The following is a 23,044-nucleotide window of genomic DNA, read 5'->3' on the forward strand; positions in this document are numbered from 1 at the left end:
CTCTCCATACTCTAAACACATGCATCTAAGGATGTGTGAGTTTAACTGCACTTACATCTCCTCATCACAAGGCCTTGAAAATGTCAATGAAATCCATGAAAAAGAATTAAAAAGAAAAACAAAGTTAAAAAGCTGAGGTCAGGGAATAAAGTTTTGAGACCAGGAACTAATCTGACATCCGCATCTAAACCACAATGTTATTACTAGTTAGTTTGATATAGTCAAGACATACTGTTTTCCTAAATAATATCACAGAAGATCAACCTTGGACAATGCTATTCTAAGATTGTTAAAACGTAGCAAAATTAGAACACTTCATAATCCTGTTCAAGACAGATAAAAAGAAGGTACTACACAACCAACAGAATTTGCCAGTGGTGGCAAATCTATGGCATAGGTAGTGTAACCATTTGGTTGTTATCACTGAAAGCTCTAAAAGGTTCCCTATCACTGCCTATATAATTGCTCTTATCTTATGTCAGCATCCAGTTTACAAACAGTATCAAAGTTGAACAGTGTCCCCCCAAAATCCATGTCACAACAGATCAATGAAACAGAATGCAAAGGCCAGATCCACATAAATACAGCCAGGTTTCTGTACCCATGGATTCAACCAACCACATGTAAAAGATGTTTATGGAAAATAAATTCATCCATACATGTATAGACTTTTCTTTTAACACTGTATTAGGTGTCTTAAATCATCTAGAAATGATTTAAAGTAAATGAGAGGAAATGTACAGGTTTTATACAAATACCATATCATCTTTTTAAAAAAGAGAGATTTGAGCATCCACAGATGTTGGTAAGGAGGTATGTTGTGAAACCAATACCCTAAAGACCAAGGGATAACTACAGAGTTAACTAATCTTTTGAAAAAAGAACAAAACCAATCCAATGGCAAAAAGATAAGATTTTCCCCACTAATGATACTCAAACAAGTACCATACCTATGCAAAGAAAAAAAAAATCTTTGCAAACATTAACTCAAAATGGTTCACAGACCTAAATGTACAGTATAATAGTTTAAGACAGAGGAAAAATTCTAGATGACATTTGATTTTTAGCTACAATTCTAAAAGGCAGGACCTATGAAACTAAGATTTGATAAACTGGGCTTCATTAAAATTAAAATATTTTGCTCTATGAAGACACCAAAAAGATAAGTCACAGCCTGAAAGAAAACATTTATAGGAGATTTATTTGACATGAGACTATTTCCTGTTCTGTTACACAAAGAACTTTTAAAGCTCAACAATCATAAAACAAGCTGATTGTGGTCTGGGAAGATGGTGGAAAAGTAACCAGCAAAGTAAAAAGCCTCTCAGAGACACAGCCCAGATGCTGGAAAATAGCATTCTAGAGAAGGAAAAGCAGGAAAGACATAGGTCCCCTTGAACCAGGAAGAAACTAAAGTGAGAATTGAAGCCCACAGAAAGAATTTTAAAAAAGAAAAACTTGAACAGAAGGTGGTAGCTGGTGGTGCTCTCACCAGAACCAGTCCCCGTGCCAGAAGCACTGTTGGAACCCGGAGATACATAGGAACAGTGAAGCTGGTGGCAGGCAAGCCTGAAGGCCTTGTGATGAGGAGATGTAAGTGCAGAAGGGAGCAGCAAACCAAGGAACTGCACTGGTTGGCAAGTCTGAACTTGCGCAGCTGTGACTCGGTGAACTCCCCGTGTTCCTGCCCCTTTGACTGGCTGGAGCCATGGAGCCAGTAGGGGACCTGCATTGACCTGCAGTGAGTGTTGGAAATAAAACCTTTCTACAGGAAAGGGGATGACATTTTGGAACTGGGCAGGACTGGCAGAAACAAGGTACAGCAGAGACTTCAGTCAGTTGTTCCCTTCCCAGACGGGATTGGTGAGATGTACTTGGCCTAAATCACGCCCTGGCTGGAACCAGTAGGGTGTCTCAGACCAATTCCCTACACGCTAAGGCACAGTGAAGGCCTCCGTGCACTGGCTGACCCAGAGGGGAGAGGTCAGCATACGCCTTCCCTATTTGCACCTCAATAGCACACTGAAGTAGGAAGGGTCACATAGCCAGCGCACTTTAGAAGAACCAGAATCAACTAAAAAAATAAAAATAAAAATAAAAAAAGGACTGGGACCTCTTCTATATGCTTGTATGGAAGAAACAAAAAATATGAGAAGAGGAAGCAGTAAGAAAAAGCCCCCAGCACGCAGCCCTGAGAACACTGATCCAAGAAAGTTAAATACAAAAGAGATTGAGGACAGCAAACATGCAATATCAGACACGGCATCAGTGGACATGAAGAAATACCTTCCGGACCTCATAGATGAGTTCAAAAGGGAAATATTTAACCAAGTAAAGCAAGATATAAATAGATTAATAAGAAAAATGCTAAGCACTTCTCAAGAAAGACAGGAGAATGGAGGAACACAAACAAAAGGAGAGAACCATTTGATGAAAAATATAAAAAAAAATATAGAATACATAAAGCAGATTCAAAGAGATTACCAGGAAATTAAAAATTCCATTGAAAGCTGGCAAAACTGCTTGAAAGAAACTAAGGATAGATTATCCAAACTGGAAGACAGGTTTGCAATGTGGGATTATGAAAGGAAAAACTTTTTTAAAATAACAAGGAAACAAGCAGTAACAATACAAAGGCTAGAAGCTGACAAGAGGATCTATAAATTGAGAATAAAGAATGTGAATGAAGAAGCAGGGGTACAAACAAAGGAACTACAAAGGCTATTCACAGAAATAATTAAGGAAAACTTCCCAAACATAGGAAAAGGAAATGATATTCAGATATATGAGGCATATAGAACTCCAGCCACCTACAACCAAAACAGAGCTACACCCAGGCATGTAATAATCAAGACCCCAGAAATTTAATATAAGAACAGAATATGAAAAGCTGTTAGAGACAAGAAACAGATCACCTATAAAGGAAGGCCCATCAGAATTACAGCAGACTTTTCGACACAAACCATCAAGTCAAGAAGAGCTTGGAGCGAAATATGCTAAGCCCTGAAAGAAAATAACCTCCAGCCCAGATTGATATACCCTGCTAAACTGTCTCTACAAATTAATGGAGAAACAAAATGCTTTTAAGACAAAGAGGAACTTGGTAAATTCACAACCAGCAACCCAACTCTACAGAGAATACAGCAGGGCATTCTAGAGAGAGAGAGAAGTACCAGGATTCCAGGAACAGTGGCAGAGAGGTCTCAATGAATAGAGCGGAAAGTAGAATGAAGAACACAAGCAGACAACTGATGGCAAAAAAGAGCATAACAGAAATGAAGCAGAGAAGGTTGGTTATAATCTCTAATTTAGATGGCCTTGATACACTAAATTTTTAAAAAGACAGAATCATAGGTAGAGTAGATCAGAAGGCAGGGTCCACCGAGATGCTCCTTATAGGAAATATAATTAACCTGAAAAAGGTTATATGGAATGAAAATCAAATATGAGAAAACAATGCTCTATGTGACAGAGAACCAGAGAGTAATAGGGGCCACTAGACCAGTATTTGTGGATAGGTTGGAAAGACAGGCTTTAATAGACAAAGGAGTATAATTAGAGATCATGTCCAGGAGGGAGAAGGTTTGGAACCACTTAGGTAAATAGCAGGCTGCCCCCCCCCCCCAATTTCAAATCGAGGGTCTAGATGAGACCCAAAAATGCACAGTGCACCCTGGGGAAGTGAAAGGGAAGGAATGGTCTTTAAAAAGATGCAGAAGATTTTGTTAATAGGTATCAAGAATTAAAACCCATATTACTTGCACCACTCTGCTTAGATAGATTTTATTCTGTCCCAGTTTGTCTACTTGCATTAGATTTGAGGGCACAGACAGCTATCCCAAAAACACCAGGATATAGCATGGTAATCATCTTTAATTTCCTATTAACTTAATCTGGAGCCCTGTATGACTTATACTGTTTTATCACGACTGATCTTAGTTAAATCTGGTTTGTTTGATTGCTGTTTGGTATCGACAGATTTTATTCAAAACTGATATGATTGATAGAATCAAGTCTGAGAGTACAGGCAATTACACTGAAGATGACAAGACTCACTATGATACCCCTTCTGGTTTGATTAATACCTGTTTTTGAAGTTTTATACTATATAAAAAGTTGTATTTTTATTAATACTGTTATGTACTGATACATTCAATTATACTATGCCTGATGATATAGCCAATTCTACTGAACAAGAGACAACACAGTAACCATGGTACAACCCCTTGTACAGCAGTCTTATATGTCTTTTTCATTTCATGTGTTTATAGGAATATGTTTTGCATTGTCTAGCTTTGTTTTGTTCCTCTCTCTAATATAGAAAGGATAGAAATACATGTTAAGACTCATGCATGCATAGAACCTATAAATAGTTTATGAAAACTGATCTTATGACATATGATGAAATGAACAAATACTTTGAAGAAAAAGAGACACTGCAGTACCCAGTGCTGATCCTGGAGTGTCATAATGTGAAATCCAGCAATACTGTTATTCTTTGCTCAAAGTGATTTTAGCCTGCTTGGGTTTGTTCAATCTCAACATAAATCAAGATATGGATAACTGCATGTATGTGTAAGTGGATAGGATTGATAACCATATTACTAAGTTTTTGTTGGATAGTTGAACAGAACTGGTTGCAGTATCACTGTTTGAATCCCCACTTTATATGTTCCACTTTTGTATCTTCAATAACTATTTGTAAGAGGACAATATGTAAATATCAACTAGTGATTTCTTACTATTTATTCTTTCTTTGAAAATATGTATTATTTATACCAATTTTCTGCTTTGTTTAGTCTTTCTTTAAATAAAATATTTTAAAAACTGATTAAAAATATGACTCAAAAACATCTCACTAAAGAAAACAAATGACAAGCACCTAACAGCCTACATATCATAAGTCATCAAGGACTTGCAAATTAAAGCGATGACATACCACCAACACCTCCTAGAATAGCCAAAATCCAGAACATTGGTAAATGTTAGTGACAATGTGGAGTAACATGAACTATTCTTCACTGTGGGAGGAAATGCAAAATACAGTCATTCTAGAAGACAGTTTTGGGCTTCTTACATAATTAAACAAACTCTTTATATATGATCTAGCAAATCAGTTAGGTTTATTGGCAACTACCCAAAGGAGCTGCAAAATTATATCCACATGAAACGATACACTCACGTGTTTATGATAGTTTTATTCATCATCATCCAAACTTGAAGGCAACCAAGCTGTCCTTCAGTAGGTGAGTGAAAAATAAACTGCATTTTGACATGAGAATATTATTTAGCGCTATAAAGAAGTGAGCTATCAAAGCATGAAAATATATAAAGGAAATTTAAATGCATATTGCTGAGTGAAAGCAGCCAATCTGAAAAAACTATATACTGTATAATTTCAACTGTATGGTAATCTGTAAAAGGAAAACTATAGAGACAGGATACATATCAATGGTTGGGAATGGTTACAGAGAAGTGAAGGATAAACAGGTGGAACACAGAAGATTTCCAGGGCAGTGAAGCTTCTCTGTATGATATTATAATGGTGTATACATTCCTTATACATTTTCCCAAAGCCACAGAATGTATAACCCTATAGGTGAACCCTAATATTAACAATGAACACTAGGGAATAATGATGTATTAATGTAAGTTCATCAATTGTAATAAATTTACCACCATGTTTTCTTGAGAAACAAGCTCCACCATGCTGATAGGTAACAGTCCAAGCCAGAAGAGAAACCACACTTCCCTGTGAAGCAAGCCCCGCCATGCTGATTGGTAAGAGCCCCAGCCAGGGGAGAAACCACACCTTCCCATACAGCAAGCCCCATTATGCTTAGAGGTAAAAACCCCAGCCAGAGGAGAAACCACAGCTTCCTGTGAAGCAAGCCGGACCATGCTCCATGGGTAAAATCCCCAGCCAGAGGAGAAACCACAGCTTCCCATAAGCCAGCCAGTCCATGGGCTGAAAACCCAGAAAAGCATCCTCCTACACTCACACACTGATCTAAAGGATAGGATGAGACAATAGCAACTGAGGGGCAGGGAGTAGCTTGATGCTTATGTTGTTTGGTTGACTCTGTGGGCCTGGGGCTGACGGTCTGGGCATCTACTTGAAGGATGATAGTATCCTTTTGATGCATTGTATCAACTGTGGAAGGCACCCTTCTGTCCTGCTTTTGAAATCAATGTATGGTTCCATTTTATTGTTTTGTTTTATTCCTGCATCTGGTAACCTGAGCAACTATTTTGAAGATAATAATGTGCAGTATTGTTCTGTTTTGTTTTGTTCTGATTTACTGTTTTGTTTTATTCAATGATATGCTTTGGTTGGTTCTATTTTTGGTTTTGCTTGATTTTGCTATAGCTGATGATATGGACAACTATTGTGAAGACAGCAAGACATATTATGGTAGCCATTGTTGATTTCCTATTATTCTTTTGAAGTTCTGTACCACTTTCACTGCTTTGTTTTGATTGGTTTTATTGTTTTTGTTTTGTTGGGTTTTATTCCCTTTAAAATAAAATTTAAAAATTTTTCTTAAATAAATTTACTATTGTGGTACAGGAGTATGAAATGCTGATAGGAGCAGAGATTATACGAGAAATCTACCTCATATTCAATCTTGCTATGAACCCGAAACTACTCTAAAAACTAAATTCTATTTTTAAAAAATGTCCACCCAGAACCTCAGAATGTTACCTTCTTCAGAAAAAGAAAAAAAAATCTTTGCAGATATTAACATTAAAATGAAGTTATTTAGAGTTAGACTCAGTCCTAAATACAATGACAAGTGTCACTCTAAGGAGACATTTGAAACAGGTACACAGCAAAAAAGATGATGGAGACAGAGCCTAGAATGACCCATCTATAAGCCAAAGAACACCACAGACTGCTAGCAGCAACCAGAGGCCAGTAACAGAAGGGAAGGATATTTTCCCAACAGCCTTCAGAGAGAATACAGCCCAGCTGACACCTTGATTTTAGACTTCCACTATTCAGAAATATCACAGAATAAATTTCTGTAGTTCTTAACCACCAATGTGTAATATTTTGTTACAGAAGGCCTAAGAAACTAACACTATTGCTTCCATAGACTCATCCCCAAATCATTCAACCAAAGCACAAATCTTGTAATAGGTACTTTCTGACATTATCTTACTAAGATGCCCCACAACTCCCATGATGCACTGTGAAGTAAGCCCAACATGTTTAACTACAGATGTGTCCCTAGTAGTCTTTGGGCAAAAGGCATTTACACCAACAAAATTTTCCGATCTCAAACAAGTTTCCTGTAACCCAAAGTGACTCTTTAATGTCCACACTTTCAATGCTTAATACACCTCACGTTTTTAACCACAAGAAAAACAAAAAGTAATTACATCCATGGTTTTTTTTTCATATTGGGACTTTCAGATTGTTAAGGATGTTGGAATCAGTGACTACATTTTTTACCATTGATTTCCCATTCCTCAACCCAAATCCTAGAACAAGGTCAATCAGCAAGAGAAAATTGCTATCTAAACAACTGTGTAAAACAAATACTGCCATTCTTACCTAGTGAGGCCAGGTTCTGGAAAGTTTCCAGCATCACATCTCTGTAGAGGTCCCTCTGAATAAGATCCAGCAAAGCCCACTCCTCTTTGGTAAAGTATACAGCCACATCTTCAAAGGTCACTAAGTCCTAAAAGATCCCACAAATTCTGTTCAGGAAGTCACAAGTCCTCCATTGTGTACAAAACGATGGAGAATGATAATAACACTGGAGACTAAGAAATGATCCCAAGGATGTTGCGAAGATCCTGTGGTCTCCAGTATCTACCCTGGGGCTCAATAGCTATCTCTTTCCCTTCCTGCTCATGCGTACTTCCTGGCTGGTAAAATTCTTCCTTATAGCCTCTATACTGCTAAAGCTAAATTTCTTTCTCAGCAGTTGATTCGTAACAAGAAAGGAAAAGTCAAAATGGTTTTTCCTACTCTCTTATTCAGTCATTTGATAGGATACGGAATGCTTCTCACATCTGTGAAGAATTTTCCCATACTCTCTGTTATGGTCTAAAATGTTCCCCCAAGAGCATCGTTTTCAGTGGGGAGGCTGGTCAGAAGGGCTGGGTCCCTGGGGCATCACTTGGAATGGTATATTTTTATCTCTGGCTCCCACCTTCTCTGCTTCCTGGCCACCATACAGTGAATAAATTTTCTCTGTCACACTGTTTCTACCCTGTAGCCAGAAATAGACTGAACTCACCGAACCAGTGAACCCCACTGTGAGCCAAAATAAACCTCTCCTCCCTAAAGTTCAAAGGCAGGGTATTTTGTCCCAGTGACAGGAAACTAATTAATGCACACTCCAAGCACTTCTCCAGAGAACACCAGCTGGGTATCCTTTAATGCAATTCAATCCTGACACTACACACCTGGAGACAGCATCCTCTCACGAGCTGAGGGCACAACACTGCCCCTGAGTTGAGAGGTCAGTTGTAAGCAATAGGTTGTCACCTACATTTTTGACTGACCAGTTGTACATCAGGGCCCATACTATCTTGTACTTGAGCTCAATGTGCTGGGAGGGCAGACAGACTCAAAGAAATACTGTTTACTGGTTTATTTAAAATGTAGAGCCAATGTACAGCCAAAGAGATGGTCAGTGGATGGCATGGCAGGAAGAGGTACACAGCTCTACACCCTACCAGAGCATTACAATCCAAGGACCCCCCCCCATGTGTTAACTAGGAAGGCAACTAATGGAAGGGATGTATCCTTTGGAGAATTAGTACCTTTTGCTTACCTGTGTCATATTTTTCTGTATCCTGGTAGCTCTTCTTGCTTTCTCCATATCCCCTTTATGAAGAAAAGTAGGACATTGAAAAATTATAAGCAACTAGCAGCCAGCATGATAATCTAAGCTCCCCAAAGTTCCCACACTTATAAGCCTGGATACTGCAACACCCCACTAGGAGTAATGACTTCAAAATATACAACACACTCTAAGATGCCCAAGAAAATACAAGCTGCTCTTGTGTGTGTGGTTGTGCATACCTGTATTCTCAGCACTCAAGAGGGTGAGGCAAGAGGACCACTCCAAGTTTGAGAGCAGCGTAGATTACCTAGTAAGTTCAAGATCAGCCTAAACTACATAGTAAAATGCTGTCTCCGGAAAAGAAGAAAAAGAAAGAAAGATGATAGAGCAAACTTATCTCCACCTTAGATCCACAAAACAGCTGGTCCTCGCTGATCAAAAAGAAAATGGTAAAGCCAAGTATAGGGACACCAGGCTATGCTCCCAGCATGCTGGGAGGCTGAGGATGGAATATCACTAGTTCAAATCCAGCCTGGGTAACTAACCAACTTAGTGAGATCTTGTCTCAAAATAAAAAGTAAAGAAGGGATAGATAGGTAGCTCAGAGTAAAGACCCTGAGTTCAATCCCATGCACACATACAAAAAAAAAGGGTTAAGAGTAACATTTTGGAATTAAATTAACTGCAGTCTAAAACCCTGGGCTGTCAGTTTGCCAAAGATAACAAAAAACATAAATTGTATCAAAGAGTACCTTGAACTATAAAAATACACACTCCCTATTTGGAATCTAAGGAAGCACTAATTATTCATACACCAGGCTTCTGAGGGTTTTACTCTCAATATTTCTTAGTTTTGGACTCTTTGACAAGCTAATAGCTTTACTGTTCAGCCCCTGGCAAATCAGATCCCCCTACCCTTGAGCCGCAGGGTCACCAAAACCTAGTTTCTGAGAAACAGCATGAATCTTTAAAATTCCATATGCAGGAGACTGAGAAGACTCTTTTTGCTGTGATTCACATGCTAAACCTGCCTCTACAGTACAATCACAGCAGAATGCTTGATCTGTGTCATTCTTGACATTGATATCAACAGCTCTGTTACACCTGTAATCCCAGCTTCAGAGGAAGGTGGGGGGAGAGCAGGAGGATGACAAATTCAAAGGCAACCTGGGCAGTTTAGTTAGATTCTGTCTCGAAATTTAAAATAAAAAAGAGGAGGGATGTAGCTCAGTAGTACAGCACCCTGGAGTCAATCTGGTCCCCGGGGATAGGGGACCAGAAGAACTGAAAGAGAAAAGGTGCTTTGTTGTTTTAATGGGAACATCCTATGTAATAGTGATAGCAGATAAGATCAGCTCCCTCTGAAGCCAAAACAAAGCAAGGATGTAGATTATATACTATTCTCCACCCAACTGAAAATCCTGACAGGTGCAGTAGAGAAATTAAACATTCTTTTAAAAATGTACGGCACAAGAATTAAAAAGGACAAAGTAGAAACTGGGCAAATTTTCTGTGTAAAACTTAAGAATCTATAGAAAAGTGACTAAAATGTATCGTTTTATTATACACTGAATGCAGTTGGAAAGAAGGCAGGTTACACGATATGTAAAATAAATCAATTCGTTTTTATGTATCTGAATATAATGTGCCAAGTTGATAGCAGGCAGAGGAACATTCACAGCTTAAACTCTGCGCAATGCACCGGGAGAAGCGAGGCGGGGACCCAGCTCACCCAGCGTGCAGAAATCCAGGGACCTGCGCAGCAACAGCGACGTGGAGATTCTCGTCCCCGGCTCCAAAGCAGACATGCTTTCTCTTTCTGCAAAGAGAGCACAGGACGTGTTTGGAGACTAACTAGAGACCACAGTGGTCCTCCAACTCGAGCCCGCCCCTCTTGGGACGCGCCCGCCCGGAGTCCCCGAGGAGGGGTTGGGGTCGGGGCGGCCGCGGGCGGGGCTGACGAGGCTCGCGGGAGGCCAAGAGGATCCCGGCAGCGGGCAGCGCCGAGGAAAAGCACTTTGACCACGGACCCCCAGGCCCACCTCTCCGCCTCCAGGGCCTGGGAAACGGATAGGGCGAGGCCAGGACTAGCAGGTTACAAAATAAGGCCAAATTTTACTTCAGACGCGCACAGACACGCAAGTTGACATGGCTGCCACAGACGCAAGGTGACAAGACAGGGTCTCGCGCACGCGCAGAACCACACTTCTGCTTCCGGCACCTAGGCGATGCACGGCGTAAGGGGCGGGACTTCGAGGGGCGGGGAGGCCTAGGGGCGTGGCTTACTACCCCAAGAGGGCGAGGTTAGCCTGGGACCAAGGGAGAAGTGGGGCGGGGCTTACTAGATGAGGCAGAGAAGAGGGGCTCAGGTTAAGACTTCCCCATCCAGGTCCGCCTGGGCCAAAGAAGCGAATGTTCAATCAATTCAGATTGTTTTCAGTTTTTATTAATAAAACTTCCATAAATATGCATACGTAGGGTTTTTAATAGTAAAATACATATAGCAGATATCTCCTTTTTAACCATGTTTAAGTGTATGGTTCTTGGCTATAAGTACATTCATATTATGTAGCCATCACCTCCATCCAGCTCCGGAACATTTTTGTATTCTCAAACTGAAATTCTGGGCCCGTTAAATACTAAGTCTCCATAACCCTGGCCTCTAACCCTTGGCACCTACCATCTTACTTTAGGTCTTTATTAGACTCTTCACAGAAAAGGAATAGTACAATATTTGTCCCTTTACTGGCTTATTTCACTACACTAATGTCTTCAAGGGAAGCATACAATGGCCATCTGCAGAGTCCAGTGTGGAAAAATGCAAAAGGACCATGTATATGCTGGAGAGCTGGAGGATCCAGTTGTTAGGGCCAACGCCGCAGGGAAAGAGACCCCAAGGACTCAGCTCTTGGTGAGGAAAAGAAAGTTTATTTCCATGCGCATGGGGTCCCTCAGGCAAACGTGTGCGGAGGGGCCCCGAGGGGAATTTGTGCAGGGTTTTTAAAGGTACACGCAGGAGGCAAGCAAGTTTACAGAAGCAAATCGCATTGGTTAATTTTGAGCGGCGCAGGACCTGGCTAACGCTGATTTGAGGGTCTGGGGCTGAGTAACCATGGAGACCGAGGGTCTTGGGTTGACCTTAGAGTGCCAGGTGCTCCCTGGTCCTGTTTATACAGTACATTTTTTTGCTTATCTCTATCTTTACAAAGAACAGAACATCTAGTGGCTAATGACTAGCAGAGACATTCCTTTTGGCCCCGCTCTGACTATCTCCTGGGAAAAGGTTTAGGGAGTGAAGCACTCTTTACTGCTCTGTTTTGATAGCTCTGGGAAGTTAGGGAGTCAACTCTTTTATTCCCCGCTCTGGGGAGTTAGGGAGTTAACCCTTTCATTCCCCGCTCTGGGGAGTTAGGGAGTTAACCCTTTCATTCCCCGCTCTGGGGAGTTAGGGAGTTAACCCTTTTATTCCCCGCTCTGGGGAGGGGGTTGTAGCAGGGGGGTCGACTCTCACACAGTCAAAAGATGAAGTCATGCTCTACAGAGTCTGGTGTGGGTGCATATTGGAAAGCTAAAGGGTCTTCACTGAAAGGCTGTAGTTAGAGTCTGCTGGAAGCTTGGGCAAACATCCAAATGCCATGGAAAAGACTGCAATTCCTCTGAAAAAGCAAAAGGGCAGACTTTATTTTTTTCCGTTCAGGCTAGATGCCTATTGCTTAGCGCAATACTCATCCAAGAAATCCATCGTCCAGACTCAGCCAGAACTGTGCTAAACTAATCCACTAGGCATTTCTTATTCAAGTTGACAGCATAGTTTTAATCCATAAGAAACAACCAATGTATTTTTCCAAGAGGTTGCTGTTCCCACCAGCAAAGAGTAACTCAAGTTGATAAGATCCAGACAAGCACTTTTCTGGAGAAAACCAGCTCATGTGTTGGCTGCTGAGTACAAGAGAGGAAGTTTGAGTGGGCAGCTCACCCAAAAAATGTGGGTGCACCCCACATTTCTAAGGAAAGGATGTGGACTATAACAATCAGGGTTAGTCCACAAACCCAAGGATATGGGCCAGCACTACCCACATTGAGTTCCAGAGAAAGCTTGCAACATCTAAAGGCTGAGCCCTACAGGAAGTTAGCACTAAAGAACACACAGAGCAAAGTTGAAGGAAACGCCCTTAGTCAGACTTGGACAGGAAGCTTCTTGCTCTTCCTTGTCTCCCAGCACCCTAGGACAGTAACTGGTAAGGGAGAAATAGTTGTAAGGCCCAGCTCCATTATCAGAGAGCAGGCAAAAAAGTGCAACTATGTAACAGGGGTAGTAAATCCATAACTAGGACAATGGTGAACACATAGCTTTGCCTTTGTTACATTTTGCAACAAAACAGCCCCTAACACCACCAAGTCTTGATTCTTGGCAACCATTCTTCTACTATTGGAGGCTGTTTTTCTCTTCCTCTTTGTTATACAGAGTGAAAAGCATTACTTGCTATGGATCAGGCAGTGTGTTGAGTTTTACATGCATTAACTTAATTACCATTAATTCAGCTGATTCTCATCCATTTGTATAAAGGAAATACTGACTTGTGTTCTTTCCCCATCCCGTACCTCTTCAATACAAGGGATTAAACCCAGGACCTCACGTGCTAGACTCTATCACTGAAGTACAACCCAGCTGCCAGCAGGATTTTATTCAAGACAATTATAGTTTGGAAAGAGACCTCATTGTATAATTGGACTGAGTTCTGGACATATCGTAGGCACTGGAGAATTTATAGTCAAGCAATAGGGTGATTGTTATGGGGAGGGGAGTCAGAAAGGAGCCATTGTGAGTAAGGGGAGATGTGGACTAAAGGGTCCTCTGAAGCTGGGTCAAAGGAGCAAGACATCAACTACAGGCTGATAGACTTGGAGGACCCTGGCTCTCTGTTGAGTCTCTTAGTTAAACTTCTAAATTTGCCAAGTTGACACAATGTATCAACCATTACAGGGCCAAACTTTTTCACTAGAGGAAAGATAAGTCTATGAAACAGACAGTCCTAGGAAAACTGGCTTTTCACATGCCAAAGATTGAACATGGACCCATATCTCTCACCACGCACTAAACTGAAATGGAATGAGATCAAAGATCTAAAATATTAAAACTGAAACAATCTGCTGGGAGAAAAAAAAACAGGAAAAACTGTTAAAGACAAAGGTATAGGCAAAGATTGTATAAAGAAACTCTCCAATTGCACAACAAATATTACCAACAGTCAACAAATGATATCACATCAAATTAAAAGACATCACAGCAAAGGAAACCACCAACAGAGTGAAGAGACAGCCTACATGATGAGGAAAAAAATTTGCCAGCTACTCCTCAGAGGACTAATATCTATAATATATAGAAATAACACAAAACAAGTAGTTGCCTCAGATTTAAGGACTCAGTCCAAAAATGGGCATGGAAATGAATAGACACTTCTCAAATGAAGCACAGACACCCAATGAGTACATAGAAAAATGCTCAACATTGCTGGCCATTCGAGAAGTGTAAATTAAAGTCACACTGGCATTCCCTCTTACTCCAAAAACTGTGGCTATCATCAAGAACTCAACCAATAACAAAGCCTAGCAAGACTTCAGGGAAAAGAGAACTCGTCTCTGTTGTTGTTGGAAGTGTAAATTGGTACCAGCAGTATGGTGATACCTCACAAAACTAAAACTAGAAGTTCCATTTGGCCAGCTATTCATCTTATACACATCTTCCCCAAAGGTCTAGTCATCATATCACAGTGGCATGCACATACTCATGGTTTTAGCAGCATAGTTAATACTAGCTAAATACTGGAAACAGCCCATAGGCCTATTGATATATGAAGGAAGAAGGAAAATATATTTGTATGCCATGGAGTACTACTCTGCCAAAAAGAAGGATGTGCTCAATGTGTTTTCAGGTAAATGGAGCTACTTCAAGGCCACAATCCTAAGTGAAATAAGACACGTAAGACTAAATAGCACATTGTTTCCCTGGTATAAGAAACCAAAAGTACAGATTATTTGGGGGCTGGGGATTTAGCTCAGTGGCCTAAAAGCCTGCCTGGCAAGTGTGAGGACATGAGTTCGATCCCTGGTACAGAAAAGAAAAGAATATGCTTCCACAACCACTCTGTCAATTAACAAAGAAAATGTTCTCATGTTCTAGCTGCAGCCACTATATACAAACATTTGGTGTTTCTAGTACCTGGTCAGAGTTGATAAAATCAGGTATTTTATGGAATACATCCAATAGCCAGCCAGAAAAGCGTCTAGATGCTGGACAAGAAAATAATTCTAACTGCGACTTTACTTCTCAAGATAGAAGCATTTCTCCAGTATCTTCAGTGTGGAAAGAACCATTACTGTCTTCTTTTTTTTTTTATCAGTACCAGGGATCGAACTCACAACTTCCTGCTTACAAGGCAGGTGCTTATGCCGCTGAGCTAAATCCCCAGCCCAACCATTACTGTCTTCTGAGAATACCAGGTAAAGGGCAAAAGGTACACTGCTGCATCTCTTGAAAGTCCTGCAAAGGGTAGCATACAAACAAGTTCACCCCAGGTATTGAATTCTTCAGCTTCCTGCACAGAAAATAGGAATCAGACAGTTGACTCATCTTTAGCTTCTTGAAATGTTCCTTTGGGAACTGACAGGATTAAGCCTGAGAAAGCCAAGCAGGAAGAGAACACCCAGACCTTAGAATCACTGGGCCCATCTGAGGCACATAGAAAAGTGACTGTGTGACTTGTGAGAGCACAAAACCTGCCTTACCCCTGGGTGCCAAAGAAGATGCTGAGAGGACAAAGGTTAAGTGATGAGGAGACCCATGATGGGGTGTCCCAGCCTGTCAGTGCATCTCAGAGTTCACTGAGCAATCAAGACTATACCAAGAAGTAAACAAGTCCCAGGGAGCCTTCAGATTAGTCCACAGGCTTCCTGTGTAGTAGTACAGAATAACTGAGTCCAAATGGCCCAGACAGACCTTTACAGTATCCAACCTGTGGGGTGCAATGCACCCATATTAAGAACCTAAAACACCACATGCTTACCCATGTAAAAGCCTTTTCAGTGTGACCACGGCAGGTAAAGTTTCACCAAGGCTTACGCACTGAAGATAGATGCATAGTCTAGTGCTTGGAACACAGGGAACACTGCATTCTCTTGGAAGGGACAGAACAACCAGATTTAGGTAACGGTGAATGAATAACCTCTGTAGCCAATTCTGGGAAGGAATTTGCCTCTGGAGTCATGCAGACCTCAGTAGAGATGTTATGTCCTACCTTAGGCCCCTGGTATCACTGCTTGTTTATCTGAGCTTCTTGGGGGTTGGTGATAAACAATGTTGGTCCACTATTAGTTGACTGGTTTCATGAAGATGTGTACCCAGCCTTAGCCAGAATCACTAAACAGAAAGCTGATTTACAGAAGTCCACTATATATACAGCCTGCCCCGCTCGCATGTAAGCACAATCACACTTGGGTCTGCGAAATGACATTGCAGAGGTCCTCAACAGGAAGTAAACACAGTTTTCACTGTAAGTTATTGATAAAAGATGCTTTATTATATATTTACAGGTTAGTATTCCCATGGTGACTCATGTCTGTAATTTCCACACATGGGAGGCTGAGGCAGGAAGATCACTGTGAGTTTGCCATCAGCCTGGGCTACAAGATGAGTCCAAGTCCAGCCTGAACTGCACAGGGAAACCCTGTATCAAAAAAAGACTAAATATATAGTTTTGAAAATTATTGAGAATAATATATAGAAACTAGATTTTAGTTTCTGAAATAGTGAAACAAATTTGGCGAGATGGGGCATTGTGTTTCAGTAAACATATTGTCATGGTTTATGTCGGTGGCCCCCAGGCCTCATGCATTTGCATTATGCATTTGTGATTTGCTCATTGTCTAGAGCTTGGATGGGGGTGTGAGTGCTATACTGGCCTAGGGGTGGAGCCAGGATGTGATATAATGGCAGGAAGAAGCAGTGTCTTGCTCTCTCGCAGATTTCTGCCTTGCTGTTTGTAGCCACCATGAACTGCAGCCACACCATGCCACATTGCCTTGGAGCCAACTGAATATGGACTGAAACCTCCAAAAACTGTAAGGAATAAACCTTTCCTTTCCTAACTTTGGCCATCAGGTATTTTGTCTCAAGCAATGAGTAAAAAGTAACTAAGACACATATCTATAAGGAATATTTAGAGATAAGCATAGTCTCAGGCTTTAAGAGCATCAAAATTTAAATTTATTTCGTATGTTATTATTTTTGTTCAACAGATTGTAGTGACATAGGGTTTTGTTTTTTTTTTATTTTGAAGAGAATAAAAACCAAACAAAATAAAACAGAATAGTTTCCATCAAAACAAAACAGTAAATGTGATAAAGGACTTCAAAATAACATGACAGGAAATCAACAATGGCTACCGTAATGCCTCTCATTATCTTTGAAGCAGCTGTCCACATCATCAGACCTAATGAAATTGAACAAAACAATGAAAGCAATACAGGGCATCAAAACAAGATAACAGGAAATCAACAATGACTACCATAATATATCTTGCTATCTTTAAAATAGCTGCCCATGCCATCAGATGTAATAAAAGTCAAACAAAACAAAACAGACTAAAAGGAAACAAAACAATAATGAAAATGATACAGGGCTTTAAAATAAGATAATAGGAAATTAACAATGGCTATCAGCTTCCCTTTTTAGACATTTCTTCCCCTTTCACAATATCTATTGTGCATTTTGGACCCTAACACCTTCACCTTTGTATATTAGGGAGACAACATGATGTTCACCCACGTGACTGAATCATTTCACCCATGAGCATGATCTCAAGTTGCAGCCATTTACCTACAAGAGCCTTGAGGTTATCCTTCTTTATAGTTGATAGCTTTCCATTGTATAAAAACACCATATGTTTCTTATCCATTCTGTGATTTATGGACAAGCTACTCCTGTTTCTTTTTTCTGGTTTCCTGTTGCATGGAGCATTGTTTTCTCTCCTTTAACTTTCCTTTTTAGTCATTGTGTTTCTTGTATACTGCGTATTAGTGGATCCTGTTTCTTGATCCACTCTGCTGTGCTGCCTTTTATTGGTGAACAGAGGCCATCTATATTAATGGTTATAGCCAACATGCACAGGCTGGTCTCGGCCATGCTCTTTTCCTGCCATTGGCTCCCTACTTTTCCCCTCCATTCAATCATTTTCCCTGCTTGGTGATCCCCCTCTGCCACTGTACCTGGAACCATGGATATTTTTATCTCTCTCTAGAATGTCCTTCAGCAATCTTTGTAGGGTTGGTTTGGTGCTCGTGAGTTCCTTCAGTTGTTCTTTGTCATAGAAGTATCTTGCTTCTCCATTTTGAATGATAGTTTTGCAGGCTACATCAATCTGGGCTGGAAGTTGTTTTCTTTCAGGACCTGAAATACTTCACTCCAAGCTGTTCTTGATTTGATGGTTTTTGTTGAGAAGTCTGCCATGATTCTGATGGGTTTTCTTTATAGGTGATCTGTTTCTTTTCTCTAACAGCTTTTAGTATTTTCTTCTTTTGGTGAAGTTCTGAGATCTTGATTATTATGTATTGCATTACAGATTTATTTTGGTTATGGCTAGCTGGAGTTCTACATGCTTCACTTAGCTGTGTGTCATGTCCTTTTCCCATGCTTGGGAAGTTTTCTGTTATTACCTCTGTAAATAAGCTTTTAATTCATTTGTGTTGAGCCCTGCTTTTTCACTGACACCTATCACTCTTAAATTGTTTTGTTTTTTTTTTGTGTGTGTGTGTGTTGTCTTCCAGTTGTTGAATTGTTTCCTGGCTCCTTGTTATTGTTAAGAGATCTTTCCTTTTGCAATTGCTAGCTGCATACCTGTCTTCAAGGTCTGAAAGTTTATCTTCAGTTTCTTTTGAGTGGTTTTTCCAGCTTTAAATAGAGTTTTCAATTTCCTGGATATGTCTTTGAGTCTATTTCATGCATTCTAAATCTTTCTTATATTGGTGATTCCCTCATTTTCCTAAGCTCCTCTGTGTTCTATGTCTATGTTCTATCTATGTCTTTCTTTAGAGATGCTTAGCAATTCTTTTAGTATGTTTTTCACTTCTTTTACCTGACATAGTATCTCTGATCTAATTTCTTTTGTAGCCTCATGAAGTTGTTTCTGTTGCCGCCATCGCTTCAAAAACTTCAGGTGTGTGACTTCCAATATTTTCCATATTTATGTCTCCTGAACTTGTTCTGCATGGTTTGGAGGCCAGAGACTACCTTTTGCTCCTTCATCTTTACCTTATCCTGAGTTCTTCCAGACAAGTGAGTTGTGGGGTGGGCACTTCCCATGTTGTCTATTATTTCTCTGAGGCATGGCTGACTGGTTCTCCCAGCCAGTGTTGGCTATGGGTAACCATGGTGGCCAGCAGGTATGCTGGTGCAGGGCTGGCTGTTTCTCTTCCAACCAAGCTGGCTACCTGTAGGGAGTTCCCTGATGGTGGCAGGTGTATGTGCAAGGGTGGAGCTGCCTGCTGCTTCTCAACATAGGGTATTCTTATTCAAAAAGTCCTTAACAAGACACATTAGCCAAAAACAATAATGATCCATCTTAACACAATGAAGTAGAATTGCACCAGTCCTCAGACTGAGCTGTGGAATACTGCATGGATGTTTCTTCTTGAATTACATATGTTGAAATTGGTGTCTCTGTATTCATGAGGAGTAAAACCATATGTCAGATAGAGTAATAGTATAGTAATAGTTACCATCAAGAGTCATGGTTATATTTTTATTATAGAAAAAAATAATTCTATGTTTTTGGAAAATAGTTCTCTCAGAAATTTCAAACACTGTTAACAGAATCTGAGTTTGGCAGTAGAGTATCTAGACACTACTTCTCTAAGAGTTCAGACCATGGAATGGAAAAAAAAACTTCAGGAAAAAAATTTTCTTAACTTTAGTGTGTGTTTAGTTTGAAATGACTAGTTTGTGAAATCAATTTATTTTTAAAAATCAATTTATTTCCTTTCTCTCCTAAATTGACAAATTTTGCTGACTTAAGTCTGAAGTCATGAGCTCACTTGTGGTGGTTTAATTTAAATTGATATAATCAGGCTGGGGATTTCACTCAACAGTGTAAGAGCCTGCCTGGTAAACACAAGATCATGAGTTTGATCCCTGGAACCAAAAAATAAATGAATAAATAAATTGATATAATCACTGCTTAGTTATCTAATGGGCTGCAGCATCATGGCTTTTATTAAACTTTTTGTTTTCTCAAATGGCAGTTGATCATCCAGATTTTATTTGATTAAATAAGTTGGAAAGAATTCCATAAGAGAATATTCAGCCTTCCACAATGCACCACCTGCTGAGGAAGGATGCATCTTCCCTGCTCTAAGAGAAGCCTGCTATCTCCTTGAGATGGACATTGTTGCCTTCAGATTAGCAGAGGTTATGTTCATGAGCTGGGAAGCTTTTTGTGAAGATCTTAGAAACATCTGCTTTCTAGAGAAAATCTTTTCTACAATTAGGTTATGGAGTGTTTTCTTATTAGATCTTTTTATTTCAGTATCAATTTAATTTTCAAATGGACAGATGCTATGTAAAGTCTCTCATACTGAGAAGTAGTCCATTAAATTTCTGAAAGTTGGTTTTTCATCTTTCAGGTACCTAAAATAATTGGCATCATGTATTTGGAAGTGTCTCAGTTACTTTTTACTCGCTGCTGAGACAAAATACCTGAAGCCCAAGTTGGGAAAGGAAAGGTTTATTTCTTACAGTTTTTGGAGGTTTTAGTCCACACTTAGTTGGCTCCAAGACAGGCGGGCATGGCTGGGCTGCCTTTCATGGCGGCTGCAAACAGCAAACAGAAACCAGCAAAGAGCAAGACACACCTTCTTCCTGCCATTACATCACATCCTGGCTCCACCCCTTTGTGAGTGGAGCACTGACACCATCAATCCAAGCACTAGACACTGAATGAATAACAAATGCACAATTCAAACTCATGAGGCCTGGGGGACACAGGCATAAACCATGACAGGAAGGAATAAGGTCGTAAATGGTAGGATTATTTCCAAAAGATGAGAAGTATAAAACCAAAAGAGGCCTTTATTCTGAGAAACAGAGAGAGATGACCGGCACCCCCACTGCTGGAGTCCAGTGATCTCTCTGGCAGACATGTGGCGTGGGGGGTATGTAAGTATCCTTGGTTTGGTATGGAACCTAAGGTGGCATCAGGGATGCATGGGTAGCCCATTGGTCCTAGGTTTGGTGCCATAGGCAAATTCCCAGGGGCGGGGAAGACGGCATCACAGGTAAATTCCTAGAGGTGGGGGACATAGGGGCTTCCTGCTTCCAGTTGAGGCTTTCCTGGCTACAGAGTCCTGTCTGGGCCAAAACCCTTTCATATCCCATCTTATGATTATTATTATGAAAAGGGGTGAAGATTTCTCTCTTTAACTACTTCCTGCTGGCAGAGGGCACTATACTGGAGCCTAGAGGAGTCAGCGGGATGAAGGTTGATGCCCAGGTAGACGCTGGTGCCAGATGTTTTAGCCAGGACAACTTCACTGGTGAATGCATGTATGTTAGACTGGAAAAACAAAGAGACAAGATGTTATGAAGAGACATGGCACTGTCATATTTAAGGACCCAGGTGAGGTAGAGGGAAAGGTGCCTTTGATTTAGACATGTTCCATGGTAAGGCAGAATTCTGAAAATTAAACACGGGATTAGGAGGAGTGAAGTTATGAGAGGTGCTTACTCCCCCATCTGAAAGCATAAAAGTTAAAAAGGGTAGGTATGTAAGGCTTGTCTCTGGTATGCATGACATTGGAGTCTGTAGGCAATACTGTTAAAGAGTCTTGCTGTAAAAATGATCATTAATAGAATGTAAGAAATTAGGAACCAAAGTGGATAACAAAACATGATAACCTGTGAGTCGTGGCCGTGAGGCCTTGGTAAGGCAGAGATGAGTAGGAAAAGGATGGTCAGATCTAGGGCCTGAGTGATGTGAAACCAGGATGGCAGTCTAGCAACTTTGATTTAGGCATGGGCCGCTGTAACCTGGTTGTATCAGCAGTTTACCTGGTTGTGGGAAAGGCTTTTTTTTAAACACTTCTTTTTTTCTTTTTTCTTTTTTATCAGTACCAGGGATTGAACTCACGGCTGCCTGCTTGCAAGGCAGGTACTTATGTCGCTGAGCTAAATCCCCAGCCCCATGGGAAAGGCTTTTATGTAACCTGAAAAAGTATAAACAGAGTGAGAAGACAAAATGTATCTGTCAGACTGTATAAAAGGGAATAAAAGCATTTTAAGATTTAGGACTGGGACCTGCACAAAATAGGCCCTGTTTATAAGTGGCATAGGTTGACCATCAATACCCCATCATAGAGATTGAGGACTTAATATAGCAGCCTGAAAACTTAGGAAGACCTCTGTATATATGGCCTCTATGTCCACAAATATAGAAAATTGTCTTACTTGAGACTTAGTGGGACTTGGACTCTGAGACCGACACCTTAAAGGAGGCTGTTGTTGCCCTGAACCCCCTCAGTCTTCGGCAGCAATTTTCTGTCAGCAATGAATCTGGCAGTGTCAACATTTCCTGTGAGGGCTAGAAATTAGGATGGCTTACCCACTCTCTGGTGGCTAGGACAGTCCAGTAGCCCTGGAGTAAGGTCTCAAAGAACGCCAGGATGGGGCACTCTCTTGCCCAATGTCTCCTGCTGCATTTGAGTGTGGTCCATGGTGGGGGGGGCAGCTTCACCTTGTGTAGGCTTACCTGCCTCAGAGCTCCAAGTGTCACAGTGTTAAAAATATGAAAAACCATATTAAGATCTCTCTAAGGTTTGAAGGTCAAGTTTTGCCTTTTTGTTTGGGATTTGGACTACAGTAGAATTAAGTAAGTATGCAGGAGTTTAATATTGGCATTTTAGATCAGGGACTAGCCTTTATCTGGATGGCACACTGCTTTTTTTTTAATAGGGTGCCACGTGGAATTAACAAAAAAGGCTTTGGTCTGCCCTCCCCCTTTTGGAGTAAAATCTTAATGGAAACATTTTGCAGTAAAGGTTTACCAATCTTATGAATAAATCTATCAAAGCTGATCTAATACTGTCAAATTTTGAACACATTTATTTGTTTTTAAACCTAAACAGGAGATTGGCAACAAGAGTATAATGCAGGCAATAAGATGCAGGCAATAAGCTCAACATATAACAGTAGT

General features: G+C 40.5%; 1 protein-coding gene and 1 pseudogene across 3 annotated transcripts in view; one reads left to right on the forward strand and one right to left on the reverse strand.

Moving 5' to 3' along the window:
- Znf699 (zinc finger protein 699) overlaps positions 1-11,007 on the reverse strand; it is a 68,373-nt gene extending 57,366 nt beyond the window's left edge. Inside the window, exons 1-4 of one of the 3 annotated variants that reach the window (XM_063228609.1) lie at positions 10,847-11,007; positions 10,537-10,623; positions 8,793-8,845; positions 7,562-7,688 (exon numbers count right to left, since the gene is read on the reverse strand). In XM_063228609.1, coding sequence (XP_063084679.1) covers positions 7,562-7,688; positions 8,793-8,845; positions 10,537-10,612 — 256 coding nt within the window. In that variant the 5' untranslated portion in view covers positions 10,613-10,623; positions 10,847-11,007. The remainder of the gene's footprint in view (positions 1-7,561; positions 7,689-8,792; positions 8,846-10,536; positions 10,624-10,846) is intronic. The other 2 variants (XM_013149191.3, XM_063228608.1) reach the window with 2 other exon arrangements.
- A 3,681-nt stretch (positions 11,008-14,688) lies between these two features.
- Positions 14,689-15,945, forward strand: LOC101787133 (zinc finger and BTB domain-containing protein 44-like; annotated as a pseudogene).
- The last annotated feature ends 7,099 nt before the right edge of the window (positions 15,946-23,044 follow it).

Source organism: Cavia porcellus, unplaced genomic scaffold (assembly GCF_034190915.1).
Source record: "Cavia porcellus strain 051 isolate PalLab524CR breed Dunkin Hartley unplaced genomic scaffold, mCavPor4.1 scaffold_17, whole genome shotgun sequence".
Lineage (NCBI taxonomy): Eukaryota > Metazoa > Chordata > Mammalia > Rodentia > Caviidae > Cavia > Cavia porcellus.